The sequence below is a fragment of the Clupea harengus genome, chromosome 10, assembly GCF_900700415.2.
Source record: "Clupea harengus chromosome 10, Ch_v2.0.2, whole genome shotgun sequence".
NCBI classification, from domain to species: Eukaryota; Metazoa; Chordata; class Actinopteri; order Clupeiformes; family Clupeidae; genus Clupea; species Clupea harengus.
In genome coordinates, this window is record NC_045161.1 from 16113820 (window position 1) to 16129470 (window position 15651).

The following is a 15651-nucleotide window of genomic DNA, read 5'->3' on the forward strand; positions in this document are numbered from 1 at the left end:
CATGCGTATTGTGTTCCCCTTTATGAAAGTGAAATGGTTCAGTCCAGTATATATTAGAGGCTGACATCCTCCAACGTTGTACAATCACTTTGGTTCCTGCGCGGTTAAATCATGGAGATGAAAGCTGGAAGGTAGGGGAGCCTCGTAAGAAAGTGATTTTTACTCATCGCATCAGTGGAGTTACTTGAATTCTCGAAACTTTTAAATGACAGAGGATTCTTTTACCTCAACATTTAGAAGTAATACATTAGTTGTAGCTTATATAGCTCTGAATGCAAAACGATCAGATAATGCTGCCGTGGAAGAAAAACAAGTTCGATCTGATAGAGGAAGATAAACAATCGAAACAGAAGGGGTATGCAGTGAGTTTGAACTACTCTGCGCTAACCTCCTTCGCGAAGTCCTGCCCGGAGAGCGCACTGAACAGGGTCGGAAGCATGTTTAAGTCGAAAAGAAAAAAGGTGAAGATAACAAGCGAGGATCCAACTTACACAGTTCTCTATTTGGGAAATGCTACAACCATTCAGTCGAAAGGAGAAGGGTGCACGGACGTGGCCGTGAGCAAGATCTGGGGTAAGAGCGAAATGGGCAAGAATGGCACCAAAATGAAACTGACCATCAGTTCGCAGGGCATCCGGATGGTGCATGTAGATGACAAGGCAAGGCGACCTGGACATTTGTACTTACTGCATCGAATCACCTACTGTGTTGCCGACCCCCGGCTTCCAAAGATATTCGCATGGATATACCGACACGAAATGAAACACAAGGCGGTGATGCTGAGGTGCCACGCCGTGCTGGTGTCCAAACCCGAAAAGGCAAAAGCCATGGCATTGCTCTTGTACCAGACCTCTTCAACGGCCCTAGCTGAATTTAAAAGGCTTAAACGAAGGGACGATGCCAGGCACCAGCAACAGCAGTTGATAGGGGAACAAACTATTCCACTTGTGCCCCTGCGAAAGCTTCTGAATGGACAGTGTTACTATAAGCCTCCCGTGGAGCGCAGCAGGAGCGCACCCAAACTTGGGTCGATCACGGAGGACTTGATAGGGGAGGAGGAGGAGGAGAAAGCCATGCACTTTGAGTGCGAGGATATACTGGACTCAGACAATTGCAATGGTAAACAGGAGTTGTCCCAGATTATCAACGACCTGGGAGAGATGTGCATCGGAAACGACCTACAGACGCTGAAATCAGACTTACGGGTTACCCGTTTGCTCTCGGGTGAGAGCACGGGAAGCGAGTCGTCAATTGAAAGCAATCAAGATCCAATCTCTGTCTCCAATGGTTTCGAGGAACGGAAAATGCAAGAGATTGGCTGAGGAAAGTTGTTCTCAACCAAATTGGACTGCCACATTTGATTCATTGTGGACTCATCGTCATCCGACACTGTGTTGTTTTGTTTCAAGGAGCCATGTATGCCTGTAGTATTGTGCCTCCCCATCCATTCGACTTGAAAGGATATGTGTTTCGTTTAGGATTTCGATGTGTCGATTGTGGACTCGACAGAAACCCAACACAATGACTTTTAGGTTCTGTGAATGAGGCTATCTGATCACCACACACACTGCATGCCTGGTCCATGTATGAGTTAGAGAGTAGTCAAGATGTTATGGACAGTGGCTGTGCAAAATGGAGTAGGCCTACAAATATGGCAACTGTTACAAAGGTTGCATTTTATGTAGGGATCCATCTGATATGAATCAGATATGTTGTCAAAATACCATATAGCACTACTTTGCATTTTTTATATGTGTATTTGCACAGTCAAGTCAACCCCATGTCTTTAACATCCTGACTTCACAGATGCGCATTAAGGTGCTTATGCACCAAGCTTATCCCCTCAGCTAGTCTATGATTTAGAGGGGTTTATGTGAGCTTGTTTACCTAACCTGTTTCCCTGAGGAAATGTTATTTGAAAGAAAAGAAAGAATTGTCCTGAATGGTGTAATGCATCCCATTAGAACACTACTCAACCAGTACCATCTTCTATTTTCTCCTATCAGGACATTCCATTTTTTTTCTTTTTCCGAATTATTTTTGCACTGTTGTGGAATTCAACTGAGTATTATGAGTTACATTCATTTGTACATAATATTGTGTTCTCTAAATGTTCTCATAAACATACATGTCATTATCTTTGCTGTGCAAAAGAATAAAATCCTGATGTATTAAGATGTACATATAGTTAACACATAAATAATATACTTGTTTTTTAAGGAAGGAAACATGATTTGTTTCTGTGAACCTCGAAAAAAACTACCAATAAAAACCAAGAAAATATATGTCTTCTGCAGTCATGCATTATTATTGGACAGCATTTATTATTGGATGCCTGGATAGTATAACGTCATGGGAAAACTCCAGATGTAGAGTATCACAGCAGGACAGTTTGTTACTATTGATCACTTCACATATTGCACTGTGAACAGTGATGCTGGCGGTGACACCGTATTGAGTGAGTTACGTACTGTAAGTGGGTTATATATGGGCGATTTTCACAACACCACCCTCTGATGGGATTATAACACAATGCTTTTTCTGTGGAGTTGCTCATCACACTTCGATACACAGTAGACCGTTGTGTGTGTGTGTGTGTGTGTGTGAGTGCAGATGTGTGTGTTTGTGGTGGGGGTGGGGAAATTGAGAGTTTCCACATTCGGGTTTGTTATGGTTACTGTGGGATGGAAATAACTTTACTACTCTCTGATCTCTACACAACTCTAAACAACTGTAGTTGTTTACTCTCAAGAAGGTTGAGAAGGTGATTTAGGTTGTATATTCAAAGTATTGGAAATGGGAATAGTCCAAGCTTATTGTGCATACACACATACCACCTTTCTACACTGCATTACATAACTCATTTGTTCAGCAGCGTTATTTCTCATAGTTTATTCAAAGCATGCTGCATTTTGCAATAATGCAAAATCACTCATTATTGGTTAGATTGTCACGGCAATGGTTCAATATGTACATTACTTTGCCAACTGCAATACATTGAAGAGTGTACATATCTAAACCTAAGTTGTGCACAGGTGTTGGACACATGATACGAGTAACGCGTAATGAGTATTCTTCTGACCCATTATCATCCATAATAAGACAGGAACATCATTTGGACTATGTGTGGATATTTCTTTCTGTTTACTTAAATGACAGGAACTGGAAATATTTATGATCACTGTTTGGAGTCTGAAGCTTCAATGGTATAACATGTGCCATACTCAACATTCCTAGATGTTGGTGAGGGATTAATCTTTCAATCATTTTTATGACAGCATTATTATGGGCACTTCCCAGGGCACCATAAGGGTTAATCCGTACTTAAAACAGCACTCACATGAATTTATATATCTCTCTGAAGCTGATTAGAAAAATCACAAACCAAATGCAGCTTCTGTCAGAAGCAAATCCTAAACACAGGGAGGGTGAATCTGCTAAGGTTGATGTGCTCTTCAGAAAGAAAAAGATGATTTGGATGATCTGACAGGCAGTGACTAATGATATCACCATTCACAGGGTGCCTTTTTTGAAGCCTTGTGCAGAAACTATGGGGGAGATATGTGAACAATCACTTACAGCTTTCAGGAGCCCAGCAGCCATGCTGTCTGAGCTGATACCCGTGGTACAGTATGCACAACACTAGATGTGTGTGTGTGGAACAATCATATCACATCGCCACCATCATGGTGTCCCAAGGAGCTCTTGAGGCTGATATGTACGCCGCTGAGCGTATTTACTGGATGGGTAGGTGGCGGGGGCCACTGGAAGAGCCTCAGGGGAATTCTCAGTGCCGTGCCTGTCAGGAGCGTTGATCTGGACATTGGTATTCCGGGCAGAGTGGCTGTGCCCTCACAAAGCAGCAAGTGTCTCAGCCCCAGCCACACTGCCAGGGCTTTGCATCCATCCCAGCATCCCCCCCCCCCCCCCCCCCCCCCCCCCCCCCCCCCCCCCCACACACACACACACACACACACACACACACACAAACACAAACACACACACACAGCACATGCCTTTCCCGGGAAGCCCCCGGGAAGGGAGAAAGAGAGATTATGATGAGTGCACTTGAAGAGCATTTATTGTCTCTAGTGTCTGGTGCCGACATGCTGTTTCACTGGTCACTTGGAAGAACAGCACAGATTGCGAGTAATGCTTAGCCTCTGCATCACTGAGAGTGCCAGACGTGAAGACGAGAGCGAGATCCACTTTGGAGACCCAAATGATTTGGATGTCATTAGACATGCCCTGCACTCGTTCTAGCGTGGGGCACAGAGACACCCCGACACTCACTGCGGAGTCTCGCGTTCCGGCTTTCATCTCACAGTAGAGCCTCGGAAAAACGACACCACATGCAGGGGAACCAAAATGAACCAGATCCTCTCAGCCAGCCTCCCACAAGGCACTCTGTCTGAACTGCCAGTTTCAGTGGGTGCCCTTGACAACAATCCTTCTGCAGTTAGAACCAAAGCACACAATGACTTCAGCGAGCATGATGGCACAGCTTAAACCTACCAGGAGGCCCTTTTGTTAGAAAGCGGAACGTAGGCCTTGGATTTCCTATAAAGAGAACATCAGACCTTTTATGCAGAGGCAATCGATAGCAAAGCTGTTTTTGTCTGCTGCTGCCCTGGCCTACATTTCCCAAGTGCAGAAGAAATAGACTGTGGACTGTGTATATAAGACTGGCTCCACTTCATAAAATCAATCCATTTTATTGGTCAATCTGATGAGAAAAGGTTAATGAAGCTCAAATCCCCTTCCCAGAAAGCTTAACAGAAACCAGAAAAAGAGAAAAAAATGCTTAGCCAGCAGTATCACTAATGAGGAAGCATCCCAAGGTCTGTATCAATGCAGATTTGTTTCGGACTGTGATGGGTTTCTTTGACATCATGGAAGCCAATATGTCCTTGAATAATATATGCCTATGGTCTGGAACGTTCTGGTCTTTCAGGTGACACTCCTGTTACAAAGGCAACAAAAGCATTGGCTTGTCAAGGTGCTGAATACACCTTCATGCCCAGTCAGACAGCGGGCTCAACAAGTACAGTAGGGTTAGAGTTAGGGTGAACCTGCATAACTGTATTGTGTGTATGATGAACTTACAGTAGCTGAGATACATTGAATATGTGTTTGAATAGATAGATATTGCACCTAATCTCCCTTACAATACCTAACAACCAAGCTGTCTAGCTAAAATCATAGGGAAGCAGTCCTTACACTGAAACAAATCTTTAAAGAGGCCCTATTATGCAAATATTCAATGTTCATAATTTTATTTTTGGGGTCTATTAGAATAGATTTACATGCTTCAATGTTCCAAAAACACATTCATTTTCTCATACTGTACATCTCTATTCACCCTCTGTCTGAAATGCTCTGTTAGAGGTCCTGTGTCTCCCCACCTCCTGATGAGCCCAGTATGCTCTGATTGGTCAGCAAGGCAGGCAAAAAGGATTTTGTTACGAGATGTCATCATCTTGTAACAAAGGCAAAAGGAGGGAATTCCAGCTAGGTGTTTCAGGCAGCTGATAAAAAAAGTGGTTTCTGTGGGAGAGAGTTACTCCTTCTGGCGTGTACTTTGAGCTTTGTAACTTTGCAGACCATTTACATGCACAAAACGTTATATATGACACACTAAAGAAAAACTGGAAAAGCATAATAGGTCCTCTTTAAAACAGCATTTCTCACAGCACTCTATTTGTCCTCATATACCCTGTGTGAACTGGCCATTCTTTATGTAATCTGGGACTACTACAATGAATGCCACCTGAAACAAAGGGCCAGGTCACGGGTGTGGTGTGGTACATGGCACAGTAGGAGAGAGAGAGAGAGAGAGAAGACAAATGCCTAACCTGACACCACCTTGGATGTCTCCCCAGCTGCCTGTGAGATGAAGAGATAGAGAGAGAGAGAAACAGAGAGGAAGAGAGAGAAAGAGAGACAAAGAGAGAGAGAGATAGAGAGAAAGGAAGACAGAGAAAGAGAGACAAAGAGAGAGAGAGAGAGGAAAACAAAGAGAGAGAGGGAGAGAGAGAGCGAGAGAGAGAGAGAGAGAGAGAGAGAGAGATATGCCTGTGGTGCTCCTGCACTGATCTGGGCCACCAGCTCGTTATTTCTGACATGACAGCTCCTCTAAGAGAATGTACGATCATTTGCATGGCACAAGTCACTTTCATGTGGGCCCTTTTGAGGCCAAGAGTGCTTTTTCTTCTGGGTCAGCAGTGTCGTGTAAGGTGTCTGAAACTGCAGAATCCTCAGCCAAGTCTCTCCACTTACTTTGGACTTTGCATGGGAAAGAGAGATGTGTGTGAAAACGGCAGTAAGCAGAGACAGGAATGGAAACATTTCAGATAGAACTTCAGAGGTTTAGACCTGATTGTCTGCAGTCCGTTTTGGAGGGGCATGATGGAGTTGGGAAAAGACACACACACACGCTCACACTCACGCGCACACATACCCACACGCATACACACACACACACACACACACACACACCCACACACACACACACACACACACCCACACACACACACCCACACGCACATTTAAAGACTCTCCCAGAGGCCCATTTTCTTCTCCGGTGAGGTGCCCAGAGTGTTTGTGAAACACAAACCACAGACAGACAGGGAGAGAGCCCGCCACTCATTGCCGGATCCAGTTTCCCAACACAAAAGGATCCCTCGAGAGTAATAGACTTCAGCCTGTTATTTCGGGCCTTCCGTTGGTGGGGAGGAAATGGAATAATAACAGGAGACCACCAGACAAATCCCGGCACCAGCTCTAGTCTGCTTGCTACTCGATCAGAATGGCTATAATCATGTATCTGTTGGACTGGGTATCATTTTATACAATAGAGCATCATTAATATTGTATGGGAAAGGGGAGAGAAACAAAGACACCTGTTCATTCGGAAAGGATCAGAACAACTCAGTGGTAACATCAGTCAGTGGATGATGAGGGATGGTTATGATGGCTTGGTAATCACCGAAGCTTTCCCAAGGTTGTCAAACAGTGATGGCTTTGTTGAGTATGAGCATGTGAGCATGAGTGTCAGAGAAGAATATTGCTTTAACCAACTGGATTTAAAAAATGGTGCTCTGGTACAACCAGACCTAAATTCTCTTTGTGAATACGGTCTGGCCACTCTCCATTTTGGGGATTGTTTCCAGTCGTTGCATTCTAATAGGCATAGATTCAGGTTCATTTTGAAACCATTGGACCAGCCTTAAACCAATTGACATTGACCCATATGGGATTCCTTTACTTCACCACTAACGGTGCAATCAAGCTGATGCATTTGCCTTTTCCGAAATCCCGCTGGCAGTGATGTCAATGACTTTGCCCTTGAAGAATAAATCTACACATTCTTCTTTCTCCAGCATTTTTTTTTCATGTTTGCTAGCATTGCTACTTTTGTTTGTGTCGCCTTGTCTAGCTCTAGCACTGCCGCCATTGTTGTCATTACATTTTGAAACAAACGCTTCACTTCAACATCATTGCACTTAGCCACCCCCACTGGTCACTGAAAATTGTGCTCAGCGCAATAGTCAGGTGGAGCCAGGCTATAGATTCGCTATCTATCACATAAAATGCAGACAGCCAGAGCATGCACAAGGTTTGCTAATATTATGTAACCATTTGTTGACATGCCAGGCCGATAGCTGGTGACGAATCACAGCCAAGTCCCATAATTCAAAACTGAGGAGCAGTAAAAGGCGAGAGGGTGGTTTAAAATCATTGTAACGGTTTGCTGCCCTTTGAAGAGGGTGAGGATACACTAGGTTTGAGTATTTCCACAAAATGGCAGGTCACATGGAATTTATTTACATTATTCAATTCATGGGTAATCATTTGTGTACATAGAGTGAAAAAGGCATGATCATTATCCTACAAATAGGAGATTACTGGCAGGAGCAATACTGTGAGGCCCTCGGGATACGGTTGTGTCATGATAAAAATCATTCAGCCCTGCCTCTTCCTTCCAGTCTTTAACATCTCAGATAGAGACTCCTCTCCAGGGCCGGAGTGGGGCCACTTTTCAGCCCGGGAATTTCAGGCCCAAGACCGGCCCACTTTTTCTATGGTAGTGGAAATTGGATAAATGAAGCAACAGTTCAGCTCTTACTATTCTGTAGTTTTTTTTATTAATACCATGGTTCAACAAATAATGTAAAGGTTAAATAATAATCCACTTAAGCTGAGAAGTTAACAAAAAATATTCCACTATTCCACAAGGATAGGTTGATAAATTAACAAAAGCAGAAATAACTAAATAAAGCATTTGAAACGTATCCCACTCTTCAACAAAGAGGCATATTGAACTAATGTTTACAGTTCAACTACAGTATACAGTTACATTGCGAATAGCACCAACAGCATCTACAGCATCAGTAACCGCCTAAGCAGTGCACTGGTTTCAGCCACTTTATCTATAACTGTGTCGTTGCTTATAGACATGAGGATTTCCTTCTCTGTGCACATTAACATGAAAGCCTCCAAGTTGTCCTGACTCAATGAGCTTCGTAGCCTATTCATCACAAATTTTAAGGTTGAGAAGCTTCTCTCACATGCAACCTGTGTGATGGACAAAGTCAATAGAAACTTATATGCTAACCCAATGACATGATAAGCATCTGTGAGGAGGTTGTACTGTGAGAGTATTAAATGGCAGAAGGGCATATAGCAGGGGTGTCAGACTCAGATTAGGTAGTAGGCCAGATTTGTTGGAATGAGACCTCGTCGGGGCCGTCATGGTCATTATCATTTTTCTGCATGGGTATTATATTGTGGTGATTTACTCCTTTACTACACCCACTTCTGAGCAAACAATGCATATTGGTTCATCAAGTACTGCCATACACTGCTCTTTCTTACATTAAATAACTTTAATTCATATTGTTTACTCTGTTACCCTCTCTACCTGTCCCTATAGTCATGGCCTCCTCATTGCAAATTTCGGGCTCATCATTTTCAGCAGGATACTGGCTTATCTGCTGCTCAGAAGCTACAAAGAAAAAAATAAGTCATTTTACTGCATACGCAGATCAAGTTTGAGTTTTGTTATCAATATTTGCAAAGTCTATGGATCGCCATATATTGGGTGATATAAAAAGGCTAATATTTTAATTCAATTTATTATTTTGCTTGCGAAGAGGTTGACAACGATATTAACCAACGCTACAACGTTAGCCGAATAGTTACGTTGCTAATCATTATGCCTATGTCTCTCTTTACCAGTTGCCACTTGTGTTTGTCCTCTTGAAAATAAATCGGTAAGCTTGGCACATTTGGCAGCATCCTCCTCCAATGCCTTTCTTTTTTTCAACCTGGCTTTTTCAGCCCCTCCTGGCCCCTTCCTCCCATCCATCCACCCTGACACGTATCGTTGCGGTAGGGCCGGCCCGGCTATCGTCGGTAGCCTATCTGAGAAAACTTTTTTTGGAAAAGACGGGCTATGGACCCAACCAACTCTATTCGGGAGGGGAGAACTTCCTCGCATGGTACAACCCATGCAGAGGCTGCGGTGTCAGAATGCGGAACGTGTGTAGCCTACTTTAAGAGAAGATGGACTAACGTGACAAATGTCAAAAAATGTAATTCTCGACCGGCCCAGAAGTGAAGCGGCCAACCGGGAACTCTCCCGATTCTCCCGATTACCCACCCCGGGCCTGCTCCTCTCTGTGTCCACTTGAAAAGACACTGCAAAACCCTTCCGCCATTCATACGCCACATAAGTGAGCCTACTGCTGAATAAAAACATAACTTGGTTTATTCCATATTTCGCCTGTCATATGTGAGGATAGAATATTCACGGAAATGTTGATTACATGTTAATTACATTAATTTCATGTCAATAACAAATTGCTGTGATACTCACATAGAGATAACGTTTAGCATAAATAGTGGCTAGTGTGATGATTTTAACATTGTGATTCAATGTTACATTTTCAACCTTCAGGCATCATTACTGCTCAAGGCAAAGTACAAATCAATCTCACATTCGGTTCTCACACAAAGAAATTCAGCCCATTGCGAATCACGCAGCTAAGCCAAAAGGCCAGGGCTCCCAGGATCGATCCCCCCCCCCCCCACCGCCAGTGATAGTTTCAGGTCTCTGTTAGCACTGCCATGGCCTTAAACGGCAGACACAAAAGGCATTTCAAAGTGCTGTGTTGCAGGCGATTGCATGGGCCATGTAACTTCACAGGGAGAGTGAATGCATTCACATGCTGGTATGTGTGGTACCCAAGATGAGATAACCTTCAGCGCCATTTAACGTGCAGAGGCTGTCTGTCAGTGAAGGGTGTTTCAGTCGCGCGACAACCACTGCTCCTCCCCTGATGGATATGTTGTTTGTAAGTTCAGATGTGTCAGACATCAAAGTGTCAGAATTATATCATCAACATTCAGATGAAACTGGAGCATCAATCATGACATTTACACACTTGCAGAATAGTGAGCTGAGCTGGTACTGTGTGTTGACAACACAGCCTTTCACACTCACACAGCAGCCTGAGACATGGCAGACAGAGCAGGCGCTCAGAGGAATGTAAACATCTTACTTTTGTCCCACAAAGAGAAAATCTGTCAGATATTTATGTCATGGGGATGAAGCTGTAAAACAATGTCGCCGAGCCGACAAGGGGTACGTTTCCCGAAAGTGTTGTTGAACTACTATGGTTAAATGATAGAGACTATCTTTTTGAAGACTCTCTTGGTACCGACAGCGATTGCTCAACGATGCTTTCGGGAAACACTGTCCAGGCCAGAGGGCACAGGGTGACAAAAGAAAGTGGGGAAAGAAGAAAGAGAGAAAAAGAGATAGAATGAATGGAAAAGGTAAGATCCTTTTATCCTATGGTCACTAGCCTGGGGCCTTTGACTGTAGCCATTCCTCTGGAAACATGCAACCCACGCAAACACTACAGAGTTGAAGACTGAGATGCATGTCACAGATTACTGTGGTTATCTAGGCGCATTGTGTGTATCAGAAGTTCCAGAAATGTTTGCCCACGTAAAGCATTAATTTACAACACTTCAAATGCAGGTTTCGGCACTAGGACTGTCACAGGAGTTCGTTCCAGCTGCTCAGTGGTGTTTTATGTCAAGGACAAGAATGTCTGCTCCGTGAGTTTAGCGCGCTCCCTGACAGCTGAAGAGAGTGTGTGTTTGTGTGTGTTTGTGTGTGCGTGTGTTTTTTAACTGCTGAATATCAATACATACCGACCACAAAACCATATAAAACTACGCCTTAAAAATAAAGCCATGTTTCACAAGCTTGTGGTCTTAATACAGGGTTGAGAAAAACACGACTCCTCCTGCTAACTTAATAACATTTAAAAACATTACCAGTAGGGAAAGCATTTCATTTGTTCAAGTCCAGGCTGCCAAATGCAAAATGATGGCATTTCTTTTAAGATGCAATTAAAAGACAATTGGTGCATGGCATTGCAAGTGTAGTCACATCCAAAGCAAAAAAAACTGTGAAAAGGACCAATCATTGTCATGTCCAGCATTGTCTAGCATTTACTACTATTTACTACTCTACTTCAGTTCACAAGTCCATGTTGAGACACACAAACCCCATGACCCTCCACGTCTGAGCCCTACAGGCGAGACTCCTGCGAGGTGAGCTATGAGGAGATGGAGCTGCACATAACTGAGACGACCAGGTCAAGGCATGCAAGATTGCAACAGATGGTCCACCTCTTGACGTCCTTGAAATCTGCTAAGCCGAGTGTGAGAAAGCTTTGGCTTTTTCGTCAGTTGAATCCATGCAATGAGATTTCATTACACTGCTTGAAGTTGCCTATTTCATTCTATTTCATTGATACATTTACAATTTTTTTACAAGGAACTTACTAGCTAAAGGCAAAAATATCCTTGTGGTTATGCTTTTGGGGAATTGATCCATCTGATTGGCCCATGTTCAACAAATTGTGCAACAGGTGTCCTAATGTCTTAATAGTTAACCTGCTTCACTGAATTCCTTATGCACATAAACATACTTCTGGTTATCTGACCAAAACCTGCACTTACAAGAAGCTGTACCATGACAACTATTTCCATTTCAAAATACACATTATCCTGAACCCTTTTCCTAAGAAGCATCATTACTGATTATCTCACATCATCAAAAGCAAACAAGTCCCCTCACGAAAGCCGATTCACTGTGGAAGGAAAGAGGACGTCTCAGCAGGAAAGAAGTGGCTGGAAAGAAGATTTCATAGCCCCTGAAAAAAGGCCATGCCATGAAACATCTCACCCTTGGTAACACACACAACAGCAAACACACATGCACACACACTCACAAAGGGAGAGACTCATGAACAATACACTCAGTAGCTCAGACACACTGTTTATATTGCTGTCCTCCGGAATGAAGATGATCCTGTGGTCAAATAATTTAAAAAAAAAACGTTTTGAGTCACAACGCTTACATGAAAGTAAGAACAGCAAGGCACCTACTACCTCACCACGTAGCTAAATGATTACGTAAGGTTGTTATTTATTTCAGGTAGAGTTTCAACAAGCCACCTTAGGTGGAGCCAGGCCCAACCGCAGGCATGTGGTGGCACTGTTATTGTATTTCACTTTCAACATGGGAATCCAATGCTCTATTTAAGTACGCTCTCTATGTTTAGCGTGCAGAAACAGAGCAACAGAGCAGAGGCAAAGAAAGCGAGCGAGAGAGTGAGAGAAAGAGAAAAAGAGACAGAGATGATGATGAACTGAAAACAGCTAAGCAGAGTCCTCCTCTTGCTAGCGAGAGGCCAGCCATGTGGCTGAAAGTTTCCATGGTGGCCCTGATGACAAAGGGAGAGTGGCAGTGTTACAGTGAAAGGTGCCGTCACTTCCTTCCTCTTCCCTTTGTTTCAAATCCCGGTGAACCTCAGTCCCCCCCAGTTCTCTCATTGACGCCCAGAATAGACTTCACAAAAGGCAGTCAACAGAAGTGTGTGTGTGTGTGTGTGTGTGTGTGTGAATGCACACACAAATGCTACATGTACACATAAACATTTTGCTGTGATACACACAGACGAACACACACAAACACGCATGTCACACACACACACACACATACAGGGAATGTAACTCCAAGGAGAGACAATCGCTTTCTTTTTTTTCTTTTTCCTTCCTCTCATGCACACACACACATGCACAAACACATTCTTTCTCACAAACACATGAAGACTCTCTCTCTCTCTCTCTCTCTCTCTCTCTCTCACACACACACACACACACACATGCACTCAAACATTTTCACACACACACGTTCACACACTCACAAACCCTGTCAACACTCTGCAAGACCTGTTTTGTGGGGATTCTTTTTTAACAGTTACCCTTCTGGCAGAAATCACAGGTTTGTAGAGGACAATCTGCAGCAGCCCTACAAACTCAGTCTGCCAGCACAACAGCCATCACAGAATCCAATGCATCTATAATTCAAGACCAGTGATCAAGCAGCTAGATACTGTCTGGTAGGCTGTATCTCTGCTTTAGAACCTCCATCACCAGCGGTATTGTCTTGCCTGGGGTCTATGCAACTCTTCTCTTTGTACAATTGATCAAGACTCTTGTGCCTGGTGTCATTTAGTTTCTGGGAGTTGATGCATAAAGAACATTAGACAACTGACTAGTATCATTGTCATTTGCACACTCAGGTCAAACTGGTTCCACTACTTTGACAAATTGAGATTTGAGTGTTAAGGAGCCAATGTACCAATGCAGGTAACACAGTGTGCCTAAGCTTCCAACAATAATATTGGCGAACACTGACACATGCTACCACTCGATGAAAAAACATCCAAAGTATGTTAACATGGAAATAAAATCTTTTTCACCCTGCTTACCATCATGGATTGATAGGACACCAAAACACACCTGATTCTGACTAACTTTGATGAAGATCAATAGTAGCAAGGAGCTAGTTGAGCACCAACTGCACCAGCATCATAGCAAGAGTAAGGCTGACTGATATGAGTGTGTGTGTGTGTGGGGGGGGGGGGGGGGGGGGGGGGGGCAGGGGCTTATGTCTAGGCTGCTGTGCAGTGCTGTCCCATCTGTCACCTCCTCACATGACTCAGCTCAACCTGTCTACCCCACAGCTCACAGTCAGCATGCCTGGCATTCCTCTCATATCTGTCCCCTGCCTATCCTCTGTCCTTGACATTCCATAAGGGTGGACTAAAGGAGCCAGTGAGGTGAGAGGGAGTGAGATAGAGGCATACATACACACAGTACACAACACACATTCACACATAGTACGCACACACACAGACACACACACACACACACACACACACATAAACAAAGCACACACATACTACACATGCACATAGACACTCATCATTTGGGCAATAGATGCGCAGGATGCAATTGATGCGCAGGCAGGTAAGCTGTCCCTGACGGTGCCATTGTTCTAATAATGGTTCATTGCTGTTATTATGCAATATCCCAAAAATCTTGGCTACAGAATTAGCTCCATCCGAGAGCACTGGAGTGGCCAGCATAGAAACCCAGAAACCCAGAAACCCCATTTAGGGTAGAGACTGATCGGAGCCTTGAGTGCTCTTGTAATCAGCTGAATTCTTGGTAACACAGCAACACTCCAAAAGTAGGCATGACTCCTTTCCAAAAGGAGGGGTATTATTAGCGAATTAGCCACATGTGTCGCAGACAGTTAGCCCAGACACTAACTCACTGGGAATCACCAGTCCCGAGAATGTCTAAAAGTTTTGAAATACTTGTGAACTTTATCAGTTAACAGCAACAGGTAAACAGCAGCTATGCTAATTCATTGTTGTGCTGATGAACAGGCTCACAATAATAGATGACATCCATGGCTCAGGAGCCACGGCAACGACAAGCTCAGCACACTACTATTTCTGTCCTTCCTTTACGTCAGCGTCCCCGAATTAGAACAGCGCCCTGGCTTGGCTGAGCTTCTGGTGGATGACCTTAATCCTACACTTTCTCAGAGTTTTCAAAAACAGCCAACATACAACTAAAATACCTCTGCGGCACACATCACACATCAGCTTGGGGCATTTCCCCCCTCCCACAAGGCTTGGCTGTGTCTGCCAGGAGCGAAAAAGGAGGTCAGGAGTTTGTCATCATCGCCAACTGTGTGACAAACAGAGGCAGCAACAACAATGCACTTCCGCAGGTGCACCCGGAGTCCCGCGCTCCGAAACTCCCTTGAGAATCCTCTCTGGCTCGCAGGAGTGTGACCATATATTCAGCGGCTTTGAAGCATGTGGTAAAAAAAAGGCGTTCATTCATTAAACCTGGGATCCTTTTAACAAGGCCTCTGCCTCACGTGCCACCTCTTAAAACCTCAGAGGGAAAGCAACACAGAGAGAGTAGGGAGAGGTTGTTTGTGTGTGTGTGTGTGTGTGGGTGTGTGTGTGTGTGTGTGTGTGTGTGTGTTTGTGTGTGTTTGTGTGTGTGTATCTGTGTGTCTGTAGGTGAGAGAGAGTGAGAGAGACAGAGAGGGAGGGGGAGAGAAGGAGAGCAGTGGGGGAGTGCAATGAGTGCATCCAGCGCCAAATTTGTCGCAACATTGCACACATGTAGCGACACGCGAGTAGCACTCTAAAAATAAGCAGTGCTCTCTGCACTTCAGCCTGGAGCTGAGCAGCG

The 15651-nt window shown here is 44.1% G+C and overlaps 1 protein-coding gene across 1 annotated transcript; it reads left to right on the forward strand.

The window, feature by feature from the left end:
* The first annotated feature begins 69 nt into the window (after positions 1 to 69).
* Positions 70 to 2285, forward strand: fam43a (family with sequence similarity 43 member A). The gene has a single exon (XM_012825349.2). It carries the CDS (start codon positions 273 to 275, stop codon positions 1320 to 1322), a length of 1050 nt encoding a protein of 349 aa, XP_012680803.1. The 5' UTR covers positions 70 to 272; the 3' UTR covers positions 1323 to 2285.
* Positions 2286 to 15651: the final 13366 nt, after the last annotated feature.